This window comes from Propithecus coquereli, unplaced genomic scaffold (genome assembly GCF_000956105.1).
Source record: "Propithecus coquereli isolate 6110/MARCELLA unplaced genomic scaffold, Pcoq_1.0 Scaffold126, whole genome shotgun sequence".
Classification (NCBI taxonomy): Eukaryota; Metazoa; Chordata; class Mammalia; order Primates; family Indriidae; genus Propithecus; species Propithecus coquereli.
In genome coordinates, this window is record NW_012136747.1 from 4,544,441 (window position 1) to 4,567,705 (window position 23,265).

At 58.7% G+C, this 23,265-nt stretch overlaps 1 protein-coding gene across 2 annotated transcripts in view; it reads left to right on the plus strand.

Moving 5' to 3' along the window:
* Positions 1–17,904, plus strand: part of KCNJ4 (potassium channel, inwardly rectifying subfamily J, member 4) — a 22,842-nt gene extending 4,938 nt beyond the window's left edge. The window contains exons 1-2 of one of the 2 annotated variants that reach the window (XM_012638101.1): positions 5,509–5,566; positions 16,064–17,904. In XM_012638101.1, coding sequence (XP_012493555.1) covers positions 16,103–17,437 — 1,335 coding nt within the window. In that variant the 5' untranslated portion in view covers positions 5,509–5,566; positions 16,064–16,102 and the 3' untranslated portion in view covers positions 17,438–17,904. Of the gene's footprint in view, positions 1–5,508; positions 5,567–16,063 lie in introns of those variants that run through there. The other variant, XM_012638099.1, reaches the window with a different exon arrangement.
* The last annotated feature ends 5,361 nt before the right edge of the window (positions 17,905–23,265 follow it).

Genomic DNA, 23,265 nt, shown 5'->3' on the forward strand with positions numbered 1-23,265 from the left:
AGCCCTCCTTAGGGTGTGGGGATCTCCAGGCACAGCCCTTCTCCTTTTCATCTTTATTTTTCTGCTCCCTCTTCCCCTCGCTACGTGGGCTGATCGCTGCTCAAACTTTTAATTCAGATGGTAATTGAAATAATAATATGGGCTGAGGCCCCTCTGCTTGTGACGCTGCAGCTGGTGGAGCTCAGCTATGAATAGACCTTGAGTCACACACGCGCGCTCCTGCAGGCGCGCACACGGGCGCTCACGGGGTGGTGGGTGGGGTGTGGCGTGGGGGGCAGGGGTGGGCTCACGCGCCGGCTTGCTCTGGGTCTGGGCCCCCCACTCCCAGAGGCCTTGGCCAGTACTGCCCCTGTGGCCCGCCGTCTGGTCCCTGGGGTGAACCTGGACGACCTGGGGCATGGGTGGTTCTCCTCATTTATAGAAGGGGAAACTGAGGCTGAACAAGGGGGAGTGGCTGGCTGGAAACAGGTGGAAAGTGTCTGGGACTGGATTTGAACGTGTGGATTATGCCTGATTCTAAGGCCGGGAGAGGGAGGGGCTGATGCTGGGGTCCGGCCCTTTGCGTCCCCTGCGGCACCTTCCCACGGCCTCCTCCCAACAGCGCAAGCTGCACGGATTGATGCGCTGCCTCGCGGCGGCACGGCGACAAAGAGGTTTTCTCGGGGGTGTTGCTGCAGGAGGGAGACTGGTCCCTGTGTGCCAGGCTCTGTGCTGGGCTTTTATTCATGATTTCACTTAATCCTCCCGTCACCCCGTGAGAACTGTCACCCCTGCTTTGCAGATGAGAAAACCGAGGCTCGGAGAAGCAAGGGTTTGCCCACAGCCCCAGGCACGGGCAGCCGCGTAGCCTTCCTCTACCTGTGCCCCGTTCCAACTGCTCCAGGACCCCCCATCGGGCCTCCTGAAGGAGGGCGGGTGCATCTCTTTCAGCCTGGGGCTCCCCTTTCTCTCCCTGTGACAGTTCGCCCGCTCCTCCCTGCGGCTACCTGGCCAGTCCTTGACCAGCTGTCATGCCAACAGCTGGAGCATCTGGCCTCAGCGGGCAGGGGAAGGTGAGGTGCTCCGAGAGTCATTGGCAGGTCATGGAGAGGGTCCCTTTGGGCTGCCTCAGAAGGTGGTCTTTGAGCTGTGTAGGGAGAAGGCGGCGTTGTCATGGTGACCTGTCAGCTGGGAGCTTTGGTCCAGGCCTGCTGGGGGCGCCCAACAGGGGGCTCCCACAGGGCAGAGGGGAGGTGCTGTTGGGTAGCAGAGCTCCCTGGGGTGGGATGAAGGAGAAAGTCCCCCCAGCTTTACCCAGTGGCTCCCAGTCTGCCCCCACATCTGCCTTTTCACCAGGACCTCCCTCGGGAGATGGAGAAACAGCCCAGAGACCGCAGGGGTCTGCCCAAGGTCACGCAGCAGAGCTGGGGCTGGACCTGAGCCCAGGGCTGCTCCTGCCTCCTCTGCACCCTAATGGGCCCCCAGGGCTGCTGCCACCCTCCTCTCTCTCTAAGACACTCCCTGTATTGATGGCATTTGGAGGGGGAGAGACGAGGAGGGTCTGGACCTCTTTAAGCCCCCTCTCCTAAGAAAGTCCTCAGATTACAGAGAGGGGCAGGGGCAGCAGCCCTTGGTCACAGCAGTAAGAAGAAGGTGGCCCAAGGCAGGCAGGCCTGGGATCGAATCCCAGCTCAGCCCTCACTGACCCTACATGACCTTGACTAGGTCACTGTCCCTCTGGGAACCTCTCTTTGCCCCTCTGTGTAGCAGAGACCACCTAGGGGGATTGGAGGGATGTGCTTGGTTTTTTCCTTTTGTCCACAAAGCCCATGATGTTTCCACCGGGACAGCAGGGATGGGAGGGGACCTCAGCTAGGCCACAGAGGAGGAAGCAGGATACGTCCAGGCGGGAGCTGATCCCATCTTACTGAAGGGGAGACTCAGGCCCAGGGGAGGGGTGTGCCCATCCTCGAGGTGGTGCAGAGTTAGCACCAGGCTTCACCATCTGGCCTCTGGGACACCTCAGTGAAGCTCTCCCGCCCCCTGCAGCTCCTCTCCCAGCCCCCACCCCAAGCGCTGCAGGAGCTGCTCCCTCGTAGGCCTGAGAAGCCCAGGCCAGTCCGCCTGGGGGACAGATGGGATGGTGATCAGGGGACCCCATGAGGCCATCCAGGGGAGATGGCTGTGGGTGATATGGAGCAGGCAGAGGGGCTTTTGGTGTCCTTTGGTCCTTGCACCACGTCAGGTGCCCTCTGCAGTCCCTCCGACAAAGGGCAGCGGAGTCCCAGCCGGGGACCCAGTCCCACCACACTCCTCTTAGCTCACTTCTCCCAGAATCCCACTTGCCTCTGGAATGTTCTGCTAATTGATCCCTGCCTCCCACTGTGTCCTTCCCAGTGCACTCTGAGGCCAGAGGGACCCACCTGCTCCTGACAGCACAGGAGGGGTGGCCCGCCTCCCGCCCCCATCCCAGGGTTCCTCAGTAGTCCCACTTGAGGCCCATGAATGGGAAACAAAAGATCTGGGTTCAAGTCCAGCTCCACTCCTGAGTGGCTGTGTAACCTCGGACAGCTCCGTCCCCTCTTTGGGCCTCCGTTGTCTGCCCCATCGGGCTGGGCATGTGCCCTTGTGTCTGAGGGTTGCTGGGAGGGTCCCCCTGAGCCTGTGAGTGTGCGACTGTGTCATGACCTGCTGCTGATATGAGCTGCTTTGTGGCAACTACTGGGCGTGGTTTCCAGGCCCCACCCCGCCCCCACTCACTGGCACCACCTTGAATCCTGCTGCCCTCGCTCCCTGCTGAGCCTTTGTGCCTCCCCAGCCCCCCAGACCTGCTCAAGTGGCTGAATGCCAGCACCAGGCCATGCAGCTGCAGATCCTGAGGCCACCTGACACTGGAAAGAGCCTCTCTCTGCTGGGCTCCAGGGCTGTCCCCCAGATACTGGGCAGTAACTGGGCAGCAGAGAGGAGAGGGAATAGGCTGGGGCAGAGAGACGGCCATGGCTGTGTGCTGAAGCTATCCCGGCCCCTGAGATGACGGGCCAGGGGACAGAGAGGAGAATGGCCAGCTAGTCACGGGAGGGAGTTAGTTACCAGCTGCATCAACAGCATGGCAGGGCCTCACTCCAAACAATCCAGTGGGCTGCCTGAGAAGTGGGTGAGCTCCCTGTCCTGGGAGGTGTGTAACAACTGCTGAATGGTACCTGTTGCGGGGAGTGGGGGAGAACAGGGGGTTCTCACACAGGGCCAGGGGGAGGGATTGGACCCAGAACCCCAAGAGCCCCTGTTTGGGCTGCTTGTGGAGGTCCTATGAGCCTAGGGGTCCAACAGACTGATCCAAGTATCCCCCCATGACCTCCGACAGCGCCCCCCATGCTGTCCCTGCAAAAACCTGTGATCCCAGCGTGGCCAGTCACAGCTTCAAGACATGCCCTGGATCCCGGTTTCAACCCATTCACAGCTCCTAAGCCACCCTCAGGCCGGAGTTTTTGAAATTGCAGACAGGTCCCCGCCTGTTAGTGGGTTGTGAAATTGATTTAGTGAGTTGCATTACTTATTTTTTTAAATGAAATAAGAAAGAAAACGTCAAAGCGCTATGTAGTAAGAGAAAGCATTATTTTGTGTTACTTAGCTCAGCTTTAAAAACATATGTATTGTATATGATAAGTAGCAATAAAAAACAGTATGTTTGTTTTCACTCTGGATCTTGGTCTAAAAGTTCGAAAGCTACTGCCCTGTATCGAAGCCCCGGCGGCACACAGACAGAGGTCACATGTGCAGATTCCTTTCGCCCTGGATGCTCTGAAGTGCCACGAATTCCAGGATGCCACCGTCCTGCCCTCAGAAGCAGGTGGGCCCCCTTGTTCGGTGGCCCACGCAGCTCCAGGCCCCCAAGCGTCTCCAGGTCCACCACCCCTCGGCCTAGGTCCCTGCACGGGCCAAGTTCCCTGCTCTCTGCCCTGTCCATCTTGGTGTTCTCCTGTCCGCATCTTCCTGGGGACCTTCTCTGGAAGGCCTTTGGCTGTGCAGACGCCCTGGCTGCTGTCCTCACACAGTTACACACGGAGCTCAGCAAAGCAGGATTGTGTCTTACTTCTCTTCCCCCAGCACATAGTAGGTGCTCAGGAAATGTTCATTCACTTGACGATCATTTACAGTGTGCCCTCCGAGGCAAGGCACTGTGCCGTGTTGGAGGCACAGCAGGCAGGAAGGCAGACGCTGTCCCAGCTCAGGATGCATGTAGGGTGGTAAATGAACGCATGAGTGAATGGGGGTGCCTGGAGTTTGAGATTGCCTGGCCTTAGGAGCCAGTGGGAAGAAGGTCAGAAATGAAGAGGAAGCATGCAGCACTTTGCCTGCGGGTGGCAGGTGCCCATCAGCGACAGTCCCCTGGCGGTTGTGGCTGAGCAGGCGTGCTAGGGCAGGGGCAGGGCTAACTGTTCCTCCTGCTGTCTCTGACCCTTCTGAGGCCTCTGTCTGCTGCACCCTCTCCCTCTAGGCCCCACACACATGTCCTTGCCACCCATCCCTGGAACTTCTCCCCCGGGCCAGGACCTTGGGGCATGAAACCAGGATGCCTTGCACTCCCAGACACCTGGGGGACACCTGGGAAGAGCCCTGTGCTTACCGTGGAGCGTAACACAGAGACCCGAGGCCTCAGACTTTCTATCCTTTCTCCCCTCTGCTCATGGCCACTGTGCTTGTGTCCAGTGACACAGAAGGTCTCTTGGTCTCCACTCAGAAGCCACCTCTGCTGGGAGGTTCTCCCTGACTGCAGTATCAAAAATAGCTTTTCAGCTGAGTGCAGTGGCTCAAACCTGTGATCCCAGCACTTTGGGAGGATCACTTGAGGCCAGGAGTTTGAGACCAGCCTGAGCAACATGGCAAGACCCCATCTCTACAAAAAAATAGAAAAATTAACTGGATACAGTAGCTGAAGCTTGTTATCCTAGTGCTTTGGGAGGCTGAAGTGGGAGGATCATTTGAGCCCAGGAGTTTGAGATCAGCCTGAGCAGCACAGTGAGATCCCATCTCTACAAAAACTAAAAAAAGAAATTAGCTGGGCATGGTGATGTGTGGCTGTAGTCCCAGATACTTGGGGGGCTGAGGCAGGAGGATCGCTTGAGCCCAGGAGTTTGAGGTTGCAGTGAGCTACAATGATGCAACCTGCACTCTAGCCAGGGTGACAAAGCAAGACCCTGTCTCAAAAAAAAAAGAAAAAAAAAGAACGCTTCTCCTTGGTCACGTCCTTGGTCACATCACTCTGCTTAGACCCTTCATGGGAATTTTGACTGGCTGAAATTATCATGTTTCTTTGCTAGTTTATTAAGTGTCTACTACATGCCAGGCTCTGGGATTGAGAGTCCCTGCCCTGAAGGACATTGCGAATGAGATTGGTTTGGATTAGTAAGTGCTGCTAGGAAGATCGGGAAACTGGCCAGGCAGTGTCTGGGGACCTCTTGGAATCTCAAGGGTAGCTTTTGAATCAAGACCTGAATGGTAGGCAGGAGCCAGCCGCAGAGTCTTGCAGAAGAGAGTTTCCACCAGAAGGAACAGCCAGCGCAGAGGCCCAGAGACAGGAACGAACTTGGTGTGTTCAAGGGGCAGGAAGGAAGGCCTGTGGCTGGGGTCGGGAGAGGGTGAAGGGGCTGAGGGCAGAGAGGGCAGGACCTGCCAAGAGCTGGGAGTTCCTCCTGGGTGCCTGGGGGAGCCCACGGGCTTTGAGCTGAGGAGCATGGACTGCAGGGAGGTGGGGTGGGGGTCTGGGGTATTAGTAGCTACTTGGTCCTGCGGGTTGGACGGGCTGGGTGTGGGTCAGCATCCAGGGTCCCGGGGTTCACCTGCTTCGGGCTGTCTCCTGAGCCCCCTGTGGGATGATGATCCTCAGGTGTGGCGAGGACCCCAGGAGGGACCAACGCTTGGCCCACGGTGAACACTAAATGCGTGTCAGTTATGCCTTTGTCAGTGCGGTTGGGTTTAGGGAGGGTTGGAGGGTGATGCCCAGGTGTTAGGCCCGAGTGGCCCCCTGGAGGGGGTCACAGACTGAGACGGGGCTGCAGGGAGGCGAGGGTGGGGGCATGGCTCGGTGCTGACCGTGCTGGGTTTGCGCTGCCTCTCCCATGTCCGGCAGACTCAGGAGCAGGAGCTGAGTCTGCTGTCACTGCCTGGGAGGGAGATCCGGCTGGTGTTTGCAGCCACGGGAGGGATGAGATCACAGGAGGGCTGGGGAGAAGGGAAGGAGGGGGTGGCCGGGCAGGGCAGTGCAGGAGGAGGGAGGCTGAGGGGCAACTCCACGGGCCCTCAGGCCTGGAGGACTCCAGGAGGGAGGTGAGGGCCGAAGGCCAGCCGGGGGCCTCCCCTGGAGCTGCTGGGAGGGTGGGGGCTCAAGAGGAGCCCTGGAGTTGGCTGAGGGGAGAGTAAAAGGTGAGGAAGAGCAAATGGTAAGTTACCCCCTTCAAGAAGGGTGTCTGCACTTTACAGTTTAGAGACCCCTGCCCTCTGCTGCTCACCTTTGCAGCATCCTCACTTTATGGATGGGATTCAGAGAGACTAAGGTATTTTCCCAAAGCCACACATCCCATGGGCGAAGTGTTCTTAGACTTTCTTGGGTCACAGTCCCTTTTGAATGCTATGACACTTCCCTGAAAAACACACATATGCATACACTAATTTTAAAACTTTTCATGTAGTTTTTTCCCCATAGGTACATTCATATGGTTCTAAAATGAAAAAGACACAGACAGGAATATGGTGAGAATTCTTCCTCCCACTCTATCCCTAGCCGCCTGCTTTCCCTCCCCAGAGGCAGCCAGTGTCACCAGTTTCCTGGGTCTCCGTCCACAGACAGGCAGAGACAAGCAAATATGTGTATCTATAAATTTCTTCTCTCTCGCTTTTGCACAAATGGTAGCTACTATACTCACTGCTCGTCACTGCTGCCTTTTCTCGCTTAAAAATACATCTCGAGGACCCACATCGCTCCTTCCAGAGCCATCTCTGCGTCGTTCTAGCTGCATGCTGTGCCGTCCGTGGATGGGCATTTGGGCTGTTTCCCAGTGGCGACACTGCGGCAGACGAGGCTGCCTCATGCCCCACGTGTGTGACTGTCTTGGGCTGCAGTGCCGGCGGGGGGGGGGGCTGGGGGGGCACAGGCAGTGGCACTCGGTGGCCCGGAGCAGGGGAGGTGGCTCTTCCTAATAGCCCGGAGCAGGGGAGGAAGCCAGGCAGGAGCTCAGCCCTCCCTGCTCCCAAGCCGCTGCGGGCAGGGCCGGTGGAGCATTTTAGGAAAATGCTGTGCGTGTGTGAGTGGAGGGCATTAGCCCCCAGCCCCCGAATTTCTGGGAGACACCCCACCACGGCCAGCAGCCCCAGCTCCTGGGCAGGGTGCAGCTATGGGGTGGGCAGATGTGGGCTGCACTGAGGTCACCTCTGCTCCTGCACCCCCCAGCGCCTTCCCCTGCACCCCACGAGCTCATGAAGAGTTTTCACCCTTTCTGGCTGGGGAGGGAGGGAATCGAGTGGCGAAGAGAAGAGGCCGCAGGTGGTCTGGGTTGGACAGAGCCAACCTGGGGACTCTGCCGACAGCTCCCTCCCTGCTCTGGAGGCCTCGCTGCCCTGCTGTGGCCGCTGCTCTCTGGGTGCTCAGCCTCCACCGGCTTTGCAGTTTCCCCTCCACCATGGGTTGTCGAGGCTTGGTCTGAGACCCTCTGTCCTCTTCTCATTCCACACCCTCGGCCCAGGCGATGTCACCCACTCTCACGGCGTGACGTGTCATGAGGTGTCCATGATCTAACGCTCCCAGCTCCGCCCAGATGTCCCTTGGAGGCTCAGGACCTGACACCCAGTGGGCACGTCTCCATCTGGACTTCTCAAGGTCACTGCAGGCTAGAAGCTGCCGCTCCCTCAACCTGGTCCTCTGCCAGTCTCCCACCATTACCTGTCACTCTTCGCACCTCTCCTCCCGCCCCCACCTCCAACCCACCGCCAAACCCTGGGGACTCTTTGTCCGGAACATGTCCAGATCCGTTTCCTTCCCTTGAGCCCCTCTGCCGCCATCCTGGCAGCTCCAGCCACCATCGTCGCCTCCCCGCCAGCGTCCTGCTTTGGCTGTGCCCCGCAGACGGCCACAGAGACCAGCCTCCTCATGTCATCACAGTGACCGCGCCATGCTTAGATGGTACAGGCCTCAGAGGCCAGGCGACGGCAGGCACCCCGGGAACGTATTGAGGTGTTTTATTTCCTAGGCCTGGTGGTGGATACACAGGGCTTGTTGTATTATTCCCGATTCCTGTCTGTCTTAAAGATTTCACTGGAAAATCAAAAAGATCACGCCAGGCGAAACCTGTGAGCCGGGCCCCGGCTTCTGCGCCCTCGCCACCTACCGCCGTCGGGACTGCCCAGCCTCTTGCCCACTCCACTGCCACAACCTGGCCTCGCTGCAGGTTCTCAACACACCAAACTTCTGGAATGTTCTATATCCCACTTTTCACATGGACACATAGCTCTCCTGAATGACTCCCACTTGCTCCTCAGGTCTCAGTTTAAACGTCACTCTCTCACAGAGGCCTGCGGAGACCCCATCCAGTCCCCTGTCCCCTCTCTCACTTCATGCCGTATTTTTCCTTCACACCGCTTAGCACGACTGCTCACTGCCTGCCCGTGCGGACGCCCCATCTCCGCGACACATCTCTCCCCAGTGGACCCGAAGCAGGGTGGACCAGTGGCCTGTGTCTGGCCCACGCCAGTGTCAGTGAGCGTAACTGCACAGTGACTTCGGAGGAGGAGTAGGGAAGCAGAGTGGATCCCTGAAGCCACAGCGAGGCCGGGGTGGCAGCCAACCACCATGGAGGGGGCCGAGGCTGCTCTGGAAAAGAGAGGCCTTTGGGCCTTTCGCCTTTCAATCCCTGTAGGGAAGAGGGGACAGGTTCTTGTGGGCGGCAGGAAGCACTCCATCTAAGGCAGGGGCCAGGCGTCAGCAGTGCCCAAAAGGGTGCACCTGTGGGTTGGAGTAGGTGGCCTTTGGGTTGTCCAGCTACCAGCCCCTGAGACTTGGCCCTGACACTCTGGGGAACTTGCTTGTCAGCCCATTCCCCTGCCCCGTGCTCTCTGGCTGAGTGGTTGGGGGGCCAGGTGGGGTGCAGAGTGGGAGGAAGGAGCCTGTTCACCTCCCACTGCTCAAGCCTGAGTGGAACCCAAACTATCTGTGTGTCCAGGCTCTGGCTGGACCCAAACTCAGGAACCTGGGTGCTGGCTCCCATGATCCAGTTCTCTGTCGCCAGGATGATGATGTCACAGCACATGGCACATAGTAGGGCTTGATAATGTTTGGCACGTAGCAGGACTTAATAATGTTTATCAAGTGGGAGCCAGCATGCGGCATGACAGTGTTTCTTTGAGGCAGGTGAGCTGCTTGCCTCATCAGTGTGCTCTGGTGCCGATTGCCCAGGTCCAAATCTTGGCTCTACTGCTGATGGGCTGTGTGACCTTGGGCAAGTTGCTGGACCTCTCTGTGCCTTGATTTTCTTCTAAAATAGGGATAATAGTGACCTCCTCTGAGGTCACTGTGAAGATGATAGGAATCGATCAGTGTAAAGCACTCAGACGGTGCCAATGCAGAGGAAATGCTCGCTAAATACTCAGATGCTCCACGTGGATTTTGCAATGTCACTAAGTCGGCCAGTGGGGGAGGGGCTAGGTGCGCCGTGGGATTTGGGGGTCCAGAAGAAGGAGGGGAACAGCTTTACTGAGCATCCACTGTGTGGATGCCTGTGCGACAATCCGGATCTGACCCTCAGGGCCACCCGGCAGGTAGGCGTTGCTGTGTCCTCTTACACATGGAGGCACTGAGGCTCGGAGATGTCAGTGACCTCCTGAGGCAGCTGGAGCCCCATTGTTGCCCAGTTCCATGTGATTCTGAGCCGCTGCCTTTGCCCACTTGCTCCCCAGTGCAGCGCTGGGACAAACTGGCAGGGCTGTGTGGACAGGTGCCAGGAGGGCTCTGGGATGCTACACCTGAAATTCAGGGGAGGACTCAAGAGGCAGCAGTGTTCAGCCTTGGGAGTGACACACGCCCCGATCGATCACTCACCCTGTGTGGGCACGTGATGTGCACGATCCATTTATTCTCATTACAATCTTATGAAGTAGGCTCTATTATTAGCTTCACCTAAAGATGCGTGCAGGGACCAGAGAGGTTAAGTAACTTGTCTAAGGTCACACCGGCAGAAAGGGGTATAGAGACTCCAAGTTGAAGCTGCTGTACCTGGAGGGGGAAGACGTGGGCTGTCCAGATTCATGAAGAGGAGGGAGGCAGACCTCCTGGGGGACGGGGGCCTGCAGGGCCTGCAGAAGGGCATGGGAGGGCGGGAACACCCTGCCACAATCTCCCCTGTAGCTAGGTCTGTCCTTGACCCCCATTTACTCGCCGAGGGACACAGCTCAAACAGCCGTGGGCGTGGGGTCCTGAGCCCTTTTCCTCGCTGCAAAGCCCCACACGTTAGAGCAGAAAGGGGCCCCCCAACCCCGCAACCAGACAGTCCAGGCCTCAGAGGCCTCAGAGCCGGAGCGGGGAGCAGGGCAGACCCTGAGCCACTCAAGGGCTGGGAAACGGGCAACGGCCTTAGTTCTGTCCACTCCCCGGGGAATCCTCCCACCCTGCGAGGCCCCTCCCGGGTGCGCTCAGTTACCCGCTGGGCCCTGCTCCGACTGCCCCGAGCTGGGGATTCGGCCTTCCCTCCCAGGCCCAGAAGGGGCTCGGGGAACGGTGGGGGGCTGAGCAGACTCAGGAACAGCCACGGTCTCCCGCCTTGGTCCAGACTCTGCGCCGCGCGCCTCGTTCCGTTACGTCTCCCCCACTCTCTGGCCAGGGAGCAGTTATGCCCCATTTTGCAGACGAGAGAAGGAACATCTGGCCACAGCAGTCAGTGGCGGAGCCAGCAGCTCCCTGTCCCTGTCCAGGGTCCTTACCCTCACTGGCATCTTTGTCGTCATCATCATCATCATCATGTTTTCTGTGTTTCCCTGCAGTGGACCTGACAGCGGCAGGCGCTGCTGTGGTGGCGCGTTCGCCTCATGCATGGCCTGGTGAGGCAGGTGCTCTTATCATCACCCCATTTTGCAGATGAGGAAACTGAGGTCCAAGGAGGACGTGCTAGGAGGTGACAGAGCTGAGACGGAGCCAGGCCTTGCCACCCCAAACACATGGGTGTTAGCACATTCTTTTTGTGAAGTTGGACGGAAGCTGAGCAGGGTAAACAGGCAGAGAGGGGCTCGGGGGAGCAGGGCCTGGCGGCTGAGCCGGGGAAGGTGTGGAGAGCTGTGTGGGCCAGAGGGCCTGGCTCGGGGGAGCCCGGGGAACCGAGCCGAGCAGGGCACTATGGCAGGGGAAGGCAGCCCGAAGCCACAGGCTGGGGACCAGGGTGAGTGGGAACTTGGAGCCGGTCAGACCCCAGTTGGAGTCCCGGCTTTGTCACTTCCGCTGTGTGACCCCCCCACGCTCAACACCCCCCAACTCTGCAGCCTGCAGTTCTTCAGCTGGGGAAGAGAAATAATAACCCTGCTTGTTGCTGTGGTAGGTGCTTAATAATTACTTGTTAAATATACAAAGGAGGCAGTGATGCCTCCGTGAGATCGAGGAGGCATTCTCTGGCAGGGGTTGGCAGCCGCTCCTGTGGGAGGAGCTGCAGAGAAGGGGTGACTGGTTCCGCTCGGCCCAGGGCTGGGCTGTGTGACCTTGGGCAAGTCTTGTTGTCTCACCGAGTAACAGTGACCTCACCCAGTAACAGTGACCTCAGAGGCCGTGGTGGGACAGAATGAGATCCATAAGGACCTGCAAGACTGGCACCGGCTCCTGCACTCCCCCCACCCCCATCCCCACCAAGGGAGCTGAGTTTCAGGAAGGGCCGGTGCTGTCTGGGGCCAGCGGGGCCAGCGGGGCCAGCCGAGGTGCCACCCACCGTGTCTCCCATTAGTGGCCAGAGTGTGCGGAGGGAGATTTGCCCTCACAGCCTGCCCAGGTCTCTGGGACCTGCCAGTGCTACTGCCCGTTTGTCAGCTTTTCTTACGCAGAGGCAGGTGTAGGCAAGGAGGAGGCATTTAGTGTCACAAAATCGTCAGGAGAACCTACAAGTTGACAGGGTTGGATGGTCTCCCTGGTCGGCAGGGTCCCCAGCCCCTCTCTAATTCCTCAGGAAGGGGCAGGATGTCAGCGATGGCAGCCCTGCCGGGCACCTTTGGATCTGCCCCGAGACCCCACTTTCCTTCACTGTGCCCCGTCGGACACTGCCACACCCTGCTCTTGGTCTCGGTTTTCCTAGTTGTCCAGTGAAATCTGGACGAAGGGTGTGCAGATGTCGGATGGCCATAGCCCAGTAACATTAAAAGAAATAAAACGTCTGGTAGCTGGCACAGCGTTGTCAGCTCTTCATCCGCCAAGAGAGGACATTACATTTTAAAGGCAGCCAGCGTGGCCCGTCCCAGTCGCTTCCTAAAAGAATGTTTGCCCCTGAAAGAGTCCCAGGATGCTACCCTAGAGCAAAGGACAGCCTCTGTCGTCCGCCTTCTGCTCATTTTGCCACGAGCCAGCGGCCTGCACGTGGGGGTTTGGAAACCCCGGTCCCCACCTCAGCAATCCCGCTGATAATGTCGTTTTACGTCCAGCTCTGTGGGTCTCACTAAAGCCAGGCAGGATGAGTGGCCCCAGGACTGGAGGAGGAACCTCGGCCAGGGAGAGGGAGGACTTGTTGGAGATCATGCTGCAGAGCGTGACAGAGGGACCCGGCCCCTCCCTGCCTCCCAGGGCCTCCGTGGTGGCAAACAAGCCCGGAACCGCACCCTTTCAGTGCACGCTCAGCGCACGCAAATCGGACCAGCTCCCTGTCCGGAAACGTGCAGTCTGATCGTAGGAATAGTGCGGGCTCCTGAACAGCAAGCGTGTGTTTTTGTTTTGATAAAGTATCTCTGTTGGGAGGACGATGGTACTGACTCGTCAAGGCCTCTTGTCCCTCTCCTGCCATCTGTGCCCCCTCCTCTTGCGCACCTTCCCTTGGGCCGTGTGCTTCCCCGGGAAGCCCCTCATGACAAACAAGGAAAGAAAACCTGGCCATCTCCCAACAGTTGTGAAAACAAAATGCCAAGCTCCTACTTTCCACTTTTTGGGGCGGCGTTGCTCGGGTCAGCCCGGGCATTGGCAGGTGAGCCTCTCAGTCCTGCCAAAGGGGTGGCAGGAGAATGTGCTTATTTGAGCAGGTCACTGTAAACTGAGGGTCTTTGGGGTGACAGAGCTGCGAACGGGTGGCTCCGTGGTGGAGGGTGCTGGGTCTGGGGAGTGCTGGGAGCCGGCACTGCTGAATGTGTGCCGTGGCGCTGGGACCCCCCCCACAGGGTCTGACAGATGGCAGGCGCCCAGGAAACCTGCTGTGGCCTGTGGGAGTGGGGCAGGGGTGCCCCCTCGGGCTGTACTGTAGGGGCCGATGGGTGGTGGGGCTGGGGTGATGGAAGGACAGCGGCTGGGGGGTGAGGGTTGAAGCTGGGGGTGGGGCTGCCCTTGTCCATGTGGCTTGGCTGAGTCTCCCGCCCCCCTCACAAATGGGGAGTAGTGGGCAGTGCTGGGCCAAGGGAGGCCCCATATCTATGGCATGGGGGGGACCAGCTCCCTCACACCCCCGGGGCCCTGCTCAGAAGGTGGGAGCCCCACGAACAGCCTCTTCTGCAACATAAGCCGAACCTACCAGCCCCACTGAGCAGAGAATTGGGGTCCCCAGAACCCTGGGTTTGCGTTTGGCCTTGGGCAAGGCCCCCATCATCTTTGTAGCTTAGTGTCCTTACCTATCAGAGGCCCAGGCCACCATATCTTGTCCCCTCTGCCTCTCTCCTGGACACCTGCGGACAGTGGTCCAGGGCCTGTTGGCGCTGGGCTGGTGCCCTCTCTTCCCTTGTCCCCAAACCCACCCCATCCCCCTCCAGGTAGGAGGTGTATCAGGAGCTCGGGGGTGGGTGTGAGGAGGCCTTGCTCAGGGCTGGCCCACCAGCCCAGCTTGGGGACCCTTAGCACATCCTTCCCATCTCTGGACTTCCCTGGCCTCACACGAGGGTCTTGAGCTCAGTGGTCTTACATTCCTCCTGCTCTGACAGTCTGCAGTGCTGATGGGGACATTTAAGGCAGTGGGACAGAGCAGAGGGGGAAAGACCTCCTAGAAAACTCTCTGTCAACCAGAGGGCATACCCAGTCCCTAATCCCCTCAGGGCTACACCTGGAGCCCTGCTGCTGGGACTCTGGGGGAGGTGGCAGGGAGGGTCTGGGACTCCCAGCTGTGGAGGGCCAGCATTGCATGAGAGGCCACGCCCGCATGGCCTGGCGGGTCTTCAGAGTGAGGGGGCTCACTGCTCTCACTTTCGAGGTGAGGAAACTGAGGTTCAGAGGAGTCAATCCAAGTCACACGATGGATCTGGGACTCCAACCTGGGATTGTGGGGACCAGGGAGCTCCTTTGCAGGGGGGCTGGGAGAAGAACCCGGAGTCGGGGGTGGGGAGGTGGGAGTGGCCGCGGGGGAGGAGGGGGCAGGGCTCACCCCCTGGGCTGGGAGAAGGAGTTTCTTTTGGGAAGAGGCAGGCTCTGAAGCTGTTGATCTCTAAATTATAGCGTTGGCGCGCACCGGTTGCTGCGGCAACCGAGTTGTCCTGAACCGGGGAAGTGTATAAACATTGCCACAGATGCACAATTAGATCAGGAAGAAGAATAGAACAGAAAATAGAAACTTCCAGCCTTATATAATTCTGGGCCAAAATGTTATCAGGAACCCAGGCCGGGTCCTGGCCCTGCCAGCAGCCGGGCAGGGGCAGCACTGTCTCTCTCCCTGGGGACCCAGTGGCAGGGAGGAGGAAGAGGGTCTGCCCTCCATGGGCCCAGCTGGTATGTCCCGCCACCAGATAGGGAGAGGGGCCTCCTCCGCTGGGACAGCTGGGGACGCTGACAGTCAAATCCAGCCTCTCACCAGCTCCTGGGAAGTGACGCGGGAGGGAAGCAGGGAGGCAGCTGGCTCTAAGGGAGCAGCTACTATCTCCTTCGTCCTGTGAGGGAGGGTTGATTCCCATTTTACAGATGAGGATATTGAGGCTCAGAGAGGGGCAGCACAGCTAGGTGGTAGGTGTGTCTGCCTCTCCCACTCCTGGTCTACACACCTCTACTCATTAATGTTGATGCTACTTGAGTCTGGGTCCTCTGCCAGCCGTGTGGCCCTGGGCAGGTCGCTTTCCCTCTCTGAGCCACCTGTGACATGGGAGTAGCAAAGCCTACACAGGGGTCAAAGCTCAGGGCGCCCCTCCTCCCTCCTGACCACCACACTGCGTTCTCCACCCACCACTGCTCCCAACAAGCATGGGAGCCAGGACAGGCCAGCATCTGGGGCTCGGGGACTCAAAGCTGGGAGGGAAGAGTCTAAAAGAGGAGCTCGGACCATGCTGTCCAGGAGAAGTCTCTGCAGTGATGGAAATAGTTGCCGTATCTCCTCTGTCCAGGAAGGTGGCCATTAGCCACGTGTGCCTCCTGAGCACGTGAAACGTGGCGTGTGCAAGCAGGAACTGAAGTCAAACTTCTATCTAACTTTAATTCGCTGTAAAGAGCCACAGACCAGCAGCTGCTGCACTGGACGGCAGAGGAGGATGCCCACCCCTGAGAGGCGGAACCCAGGGAGGTTAGCAGGGCCAGAGTGTCTCGGCTCCCTGTGCTCGGGGCAGGCAGGACAGGTGGGGGAAGTTGGAGCCAAGATGGGCATCAGGAAGCTTCCAGGACAGTGGGAAAAGGAGGGTTGGAGGGGTAGCGTTGAGGGACAGAGACTAGCACTTGGACTTTAATGGCCTTAGCTCCCTGGTCGGCCAACCCCAATCCCAGAGCGGGGCCAGCCTAGGGGGCACTGGCTCAGGCCCCGTCATCAGAACTGCCCCAACAGTCGCATTCTGCCTGCTGGGGCTGGGAAAGTCTTGGGTTCTGATCCAGCCTCTTCTCCTTCTGGGCGTCTTTGGCTGAGCCTGGGCTCCCCTGTGGCAGCCCCTGGCTCCCCGGTGCCTCACCTGTCCGGCTTCTCCTCCCCAGGCCCTGCATCTTCCCAGGTGACCACGCCGGCTTCAGGACATGCACGGGCACAGCCGCAACGGGCAGGCCCACGTGCCCCGGCGGAAACGCCGCAACCGCTTCGTCAAGAAGAACGGCCAATGCAACGTCTACTTCGCCAACTTGAGCAACAAGTCGCAGCGCTACATGGCGGACATCTTCACCACCTGCGTGGACACGCGCTGGCGCTACATGCTCATGATCTTTTCCGCGGCCTTCCTTGTCTCCTGGCTCTTTTTCGGCCTTCTCTTCTGGTGTATCGCCTTCTTCCATGGTGACCTGGAGGCCAGCCCGGCGGCGCCCTCGGCGGGGGGCCCGGCGGGCAGTGGCGGGGCAGCCCCCTCAGCCCCCAAGCCCTGCATCATGCACGTGAACGGCTTTCTGGGCGCCTTCCTGTTCTCGGTGGAGACGCAGACGACCATCGGCTACGGGTTCCGGTGCGTGACGGAGGAGTGCCCGCTGGCGGTCATCGCGGTGGTGGTCCAGTCCATCGTGGGCTGCGTCATCGACTCCTTCATGATTGGCACCATCATGGCCAAGATGGCAAGGCCCAAGAAGCGGGCACAGACACTGCTATTCAGCCACCATGCGGTCATCTCGGTGCGTGACGGCAAGCTCTGCCTCATGTGGCGCGTGGGCAACCTGCGCAAGAGCCACATCGTGGAGGCCCACGTGCGGGCCCAGCTCATCAAGCCCTACATGACCCAGGAGGGCGAGTACCTGCCGCTGGACCAGCGGGACCTCAACGTGGGCTACGACATCGGCCTGGACCGCATCTTCCTAGTGTCGCCCATCATCATCGTCCACGAGATCGACGAGGACAGCCCGCTCTACGGCATGGGCAAGGAGGAGCTGGAGTCGGAGGACTTTGAGATCGTGGTCATCCTTGAGGGAATGGTGGAGGCCACGGCCATGACCACCCAGGCCCGCAGCTCCTACCTGGCCAGCGAGATCCTGTGGGGCCACCGCTTCGAGCCCGTGGTCTTTGAGGAGAAGAGCCACTACAAAGTGGACTACTCACGCTTCCACAAGACCTATGAGGTGGCAGGCACGCCCTGCTGCTCCGCCCGGGAGCTGCAGGAAAGCAAGATCACCGTGCTGCCCGCCCCGCCGCCCCCGCCCAGTGCCTTCTGCTATGAGAACGAGCTGGCCCTCATGAGCCAGGAGGAAGAAGAGATGGAGGAGGAGGCGGCAGCCGCCGCTGCGGTGGCCGCGGGCCTGGGCCTGGAGGCGGGCTCCAAGGAGGAGGCGGGCATCATCCGAATGCTTGAGTTTGGCAGCCACCTGGATCTAGAGCGCATGCAGGCCACCCTCCCGCTGGACAACATCTCCTACCGCAGGGAGTCCGCCATCTGACCTCCAGGCCCAGCCCGAATCACTGCCCACATGAGCCTCTGCCGGGGGGTGGGCACCAGGACACCCCCTAGCGCACTAAGGACAGAGCTGACCCTGGCTCCATGGACCTTCCAGGGGAAGGTGGGGGCATCAAAGACTGCGAGACCCCTTCCTGCTGACTCCCAGGCCAGGAAGGGCCCACGATCCCTCAGCCGGGTCAGCCTGGGTTCCCCAGCACCTCCCCACGGCGGCTCTGGGCCCCCAGACCCACCACCCTTTCCCCACCAACTCTTCAAGGACGCTCCCCCTTTACTCTCAGAACTTGGGGAAGGCGGCTGGACTGCTGGGGGGCATCTTGGGGTTCTGGGGTGGGCAGGGGGTTAGTTTGGGGGAGGGAGGGGTGTGCGTTTCTTTTGCATGACTGTGGCCTGTTGCTGATGACTTCCTTTTGTAAATATCTATAAATGGAGAGAGACAGAGACACCAAATTCACCTTCTGCCATTTTTACCTGCAGGACAAGGAGATGCAGCCCCTCTCTGTGCACCCCACCCCTCCCCACCTGTCAAGTCTAGCCCCTCCCCTGCCCAGCCGGCCAGCCTCTTGAGGCCCTCAAAGCCAGCCACCTTGGCCCTTGGACGGTGTTAGGCTTGGGTGGAGAGTCAGGACCCCAAGGGGCAGGATGAGGGCCTGTCCCTCCGTGCGGCCCCTCTGCGCTCCCAGGCCCAGCCCAGATTGACAATGGAGTTTGTAACTATATATTTTTAATAAAGTATACGGTCCAGTAAGGTAGGCTGGTTGAAGATGGAGGGTTAGAAAGGAGAAAGAGAGAGAGAGAACACACATGTGCATCTGTGTGTGCCTGTGTGTAGTATGTGTGCCTGTGTGTAGTATGTGTGCCTGTGTGTAGCATATATGTATTTGTATGTAGTATATGTGTCTCTGTGTCTGTATGTAGTATACGTGTGTCTGGGTGTGCCTGTGTGCAGTATGTGTGTGCCCTTGCTGAGAGACGACCCTTGGAGGGAACTTTTTCACCCACCATTTTCCTTCCTTGAGTCAACAGAAGGACCCCGAGTTGGCACCACAGAACCTGGGTTTGGGTCCAAGCACGGCTACTTAGGGGCTGCGCAACAGTCAGCAAGTCGCCGGGCAGTTCTCGGTCTCAGTTTCATCATCTGCAGAATGGGATTAACCATCCGAGCCCTGTGTCCACTGAGGTGGAAGCGGGATGGGCCCAGCCGAGTCACACCCTCACACACGGGCACGTGCACACACGTGCTGACGAAGTTGGTTGCAGGGTGCGGTGGGAAGGGCTCTAGTTTAACAAGGGAAACCTGGTCACAGTCCAGGCTTGGTCTCTGCTCACTGTGGAACCTTGGGTAAGTCTCTTCCCTTCTCTGAACGTGGACAGCGACAATTCATTCTTTCTCAGGTCCCTGTGCTGCAGTTGCTCATGCGATTTCTCCTGGGCTTGCTCTGCAGCTGTGCTCAGCTAGAATGTCAGCTGGGTTGGACGACCCAGATGGCCGCACCTACACGTCAGCATTGGCCTGGATGCCTTCTGGGGGCTTTGGTTCCCCTCCAGGGCTCTTCCTCCTACAATAGGCTACATCCGGCTCCTTCATGGTGATTCATGGCAGCAACCTAAGAGGGCAAAGGTAGAAGCTGCAAGGTGTCCGGAGGCCTGGCCTCGAACTTGCATGGCATCACTTCCACTGCGTTCTATTGCCCAGTTCAGGTCATGAGGCCAGCGCAGATTCAAAGAGTGGAAACGAGACTCCACTCTTGAGAGAATGATAAAGTCACATTGCAAAGGAAATACACCCCAGGAGGGAACCGTGGCCATACTTGGTAACCTATCACAGAGACTTGGAGTTTGAGGGATCCTTCCTGCTCTAACGCTATGCTACATGCCAGTTGTGCCCCCAGCTATCAGGTTGTAAGAAAGCAGACTCTCCCTGGTCCCAGAAATCATCTCTGCAAAGGTACCAGCTACCTCCATGTACACAGGGAAGCAGCAGGCAAGCTCACCCACTGTGGAGTGTGGTGCGCTGCCTTGTGAATGGCCACATTTCGCCAGCACTGCCAGTTGGGTAAACCACTGTGCGTCCTGCGCGCTTTAACAGTTTAACAAGGGAACCTGAGGCCTCTTTCCTGGAGAAACAGACTAGGTTGGGAGCCAAGTCCCTCCACAAACAACTCATAATGTCTCTCATTTGCATAATGCCTTTCTCATCCTTTGTATCACTGAACTCTCACCACACTCCTAGAGGAAGGCGGGACAGAGGTTATGGACTCCTTTTACTGATGAGAATGTGGAGGCCCAGAGAACTAAGGAACTGGTTTGAATGGAGGTGAGGGCTTCAGAGGCTGGGCCGCCTTTTCCTTACTGCCCTCCGCCCCAGGCAGGGCTCACCCCTCCCCCGCCCGATGACCCAGAGTGCGCCTGTGACCTGCAGGGGCCTCCAAGAGCCTGCCGGGGCCACTCAGCAAGGAAAGAACTCAGCTGCCCGTCTGCCCCTGGTGTCTCACCCCCACCCCCAGTGCCTCCTGAGAGATGTCCCTCCATCCCGCCCTGTAGTCCCTGGGAACCCCCCTCCCTCTCCCCCTCCACCCTCTCCTGCTCCTTCTTGTCCTCCTGACACCTTAGCGCCTTGGACCATGAGCAGTAACTGCAGAGCACTTAGGCTCAGGCGCTCTTGGACTCAGAACCTTCAACCCGGAGCACATCTTAGAGGGTGCCCAGCCAGGGCACGGGGTGGGAAGGGGTACACATGGGTCCTCCCACAAGGGCCCCCATCCAGAGTAACACGGGGCATTTCAGGGTCCCTTTCAAGCATCTTCTTCATCACCAGTTTGCCACTTGTTCAGACACGTGTGCAATTGCTCCTTTAGGAAGGGCCTCGTCTCTCTGGTCACATGCAAGGTGACCTGTGGGGCACAGAAAAGGCACGTTTGACAAGAGCCCCAAACCAGGACTTTCTGGAGCGCCAAAGGGAGCACGGGTGGCACTGGGGGAGGGGCCGCGGTGCTGAGAGCCCAGCACACAGATGCAAACTCCTGCTCACTCAGCTCCGGCTGATTCACCTTCCCTCTCCCACCTGTTCCCCTTTCGCAGCCCTCCCACCTGCCTCCCTCCTCGTGCAGCTCCTCTGATCTCTCTCCACTCCCGGCTCCTGGCGGCTGAAATAGGGGGATCGCTGCCTCTGGGGGTGTAAGAACCTCAGATGTCATGGAGCTTGGAATCACGCTGAAGGGGCCTCGGAGGTGCCACCAAGCCATCCTCCCTCCATGCCAGCTTCCCTGCAGAGCCAGGAGGGGAGGCCGCTCCTACCTGCTCTGCCTTGCCCTCTCTTGCGACTTTGGTCACAGCCGGGGCTGGGGGGCGAGGTGGCCAGGGAAGAAGGAAGGAAGTATCAGGAAGAAAGGGGGGAAGAGAGGTGGGGGGAGAGAAGAGAGGTGGGTCTCACAGAAGCCGAAAACCTTGCCCTCCTCTAGCCACACCTGCCTGCCTGCCTGGAACCCCACCGTCCCGGGTCCCAGCGCAATTGTGTAGACTCAGCACGGCTTCCTTCCCGCCAGGAACTCAAATAGCTTACAGAAACATGGAGAACTTAGGAGGCATTCAACTCTGCTTCTTCACCTCACCGAGCTCTCTCCCCACCTCTGTCAGGCAGCTGTTAGGTCACATGGCTGGGATCAGGGGACCTGCTTCCTCTGTTTTTCTCATCGTAGTTTTTCTAGGCACTGACTTGTCTGCGTGTGGATGGATTCCACGTATTTTCCGTTTTTAACGACTAGAATGTTCATAAAATCACACAGCTCAGTGGGCCTTTGTGGGTCATCAAGGCTGCTCTTCATCCACAGGTGGGGAAACTGAGGCCTGGACCAGGGTAGCCTTGAACCCGGCTCTCCTGGCTCCTGGGTCAGTGCCCTTCCCACTGCTAGACACAGGACCAGCTATACAATTTGTGGGAGCCATGGCCAAAGGCGGGTCCCTTGTTCAAAACTCAGGAAAGCAGGGCCATGAAAGGCACTAAAATATAAAACTTGTTCCTTTCTTCCGACTTCCTCCTCTGCTCACGGGCGTGTTGCATTGTCCCATTGACGTTCACCTACAAGACACAATTGCAAAGATAAAATTAAGAATTTTGAGACAGATGGCAGAGCATTAAACCAAATTTTGGTCCCTGCCTGAAGCCAGCCCTGCAACGAGCTCCGCTGGCCCGACTCTCCCGCTACCGCGGGGCGTCCTAGAGAAGCCCGCCTTTTCTCTGCGACACCTCGTGCTGTGATGAGCATCTTTGTACAGTTTTCTTTCTTCTTGTGGCCGTTTGCTTTGGCTAAGCACTAAGCACAAAGAATAACAAGATTCTGGCCTGTGTTTGCCAGACTCTCTAGAAAAGCAGCCTTCAGCATCCGAATCTCTCCACAAGGACTGTGTCAACCTGGGTTCCACGACTGGAGAGGGAAGAAACAAACCCCCCCCCCATAGCTTCGCCAGGGGCTCCCAGCTGAGAAGGTGAGTGCAGATGAGGAAGAAAGGCAGGCATGGGGCACAGCGGCAGGACCAGGGCACGGGGCCAAGACCACTGGCACCTATGTGCCTATCTGCAGAGAGCAAAGATCATGGGAGCGAGAGCCAGAGGGTCCTAGGTCTGAATTCTGCCTTTCCCACTCACTAGCTGTGTGACTTCGAGCAAGTTAATTTATGTCTCTGAGCCTGTTTCCCATCTGTATCTATCTCACATGTTTATAGTGCGGATTAAATGGGGTCTCATATGAGGCATGGCATGGTGGCATCAGGTACATTATTAGGCCGAAATAAATGTGAGTTGCCTTCTGGAAAGGATTTTGATTGGCTTACAATGTAAGATACACGATTTGCAAACAGATCTCTGAGCTTCCTGGCAGCCGTGCAAAAAGGGACACCTGATGCCTTACTGAGCTGTCAGTATACGAGGGCTGGGAGGCTGGAGAAAGAGCTTGGGTTTTGACTCCCTGTGTGACCCTGGGATCTCCCTTTTCTGGGCCTCCTTCCCCCATCTTCGAAGTTAGGAGGTTAGACCTGAACCCCTCACTCCACTTACCGACCACCTCGGATCTGGTGTCATGAGGGCTCACATGAGCCCTGATGGGGACCCCCAGCCAGAAGCATTTACCCGGACCCTGGTCTTCAGCTCGCACTCCGGGTCCCACCTGTTACTCAAGGAGTATTTGTTGAGCACTTACTGCAAGTAGGAAGTCCCTGTCCTAGGAGAGGGGATAAGGCACTGAGCCAGACAAAGATGTGGCTGGGACCTGGGCCCGCAACCTGCAACCCTGGGCTGTGGCACTGGGGAAGAGTCCTGGCTGGGAGGCCTGCCTCTGGCCTTGGCCCTGCCACGGATGCCGGGTGGGACCACAGGCAAATCCCTGCCACTACCTGCTCAGGCTTGGGACAGCAGCCAGGGCTCCTTGGCGATGGTTGCTGGAGCTGTCCCCTGCAGGTGCTGTGGCAATGGGGCAGGGAGGCCAGAGCCCCTGCTGGGTGGAGGCCATTCTCAGCTTTCACATTGCCCACAGTGAGAGGGAGGCCAAGAGGGGACCCCTGGGTGCCCCCAGTACAGGGGGACGGCAGACCCAGGGCAGGGCTTGCAGATATCACACAGAGGGGCGGCTACAGAGCCCCTCCAGAACCACGTTTGTGACCCTCAGCCTGGCACCAGGGTGACTGTCTGGGATGGGGCCCCTTGGAATGAGTGTCTGGAGGCCAGCACCTGTCCCTCCCACTCCCTGGGGGCTCCCTGCCAAGCAGAGCGGGGGGCCAGTTGCCGTCCTCCCCTTGCCACCTCCAGGGCCTCCCCCC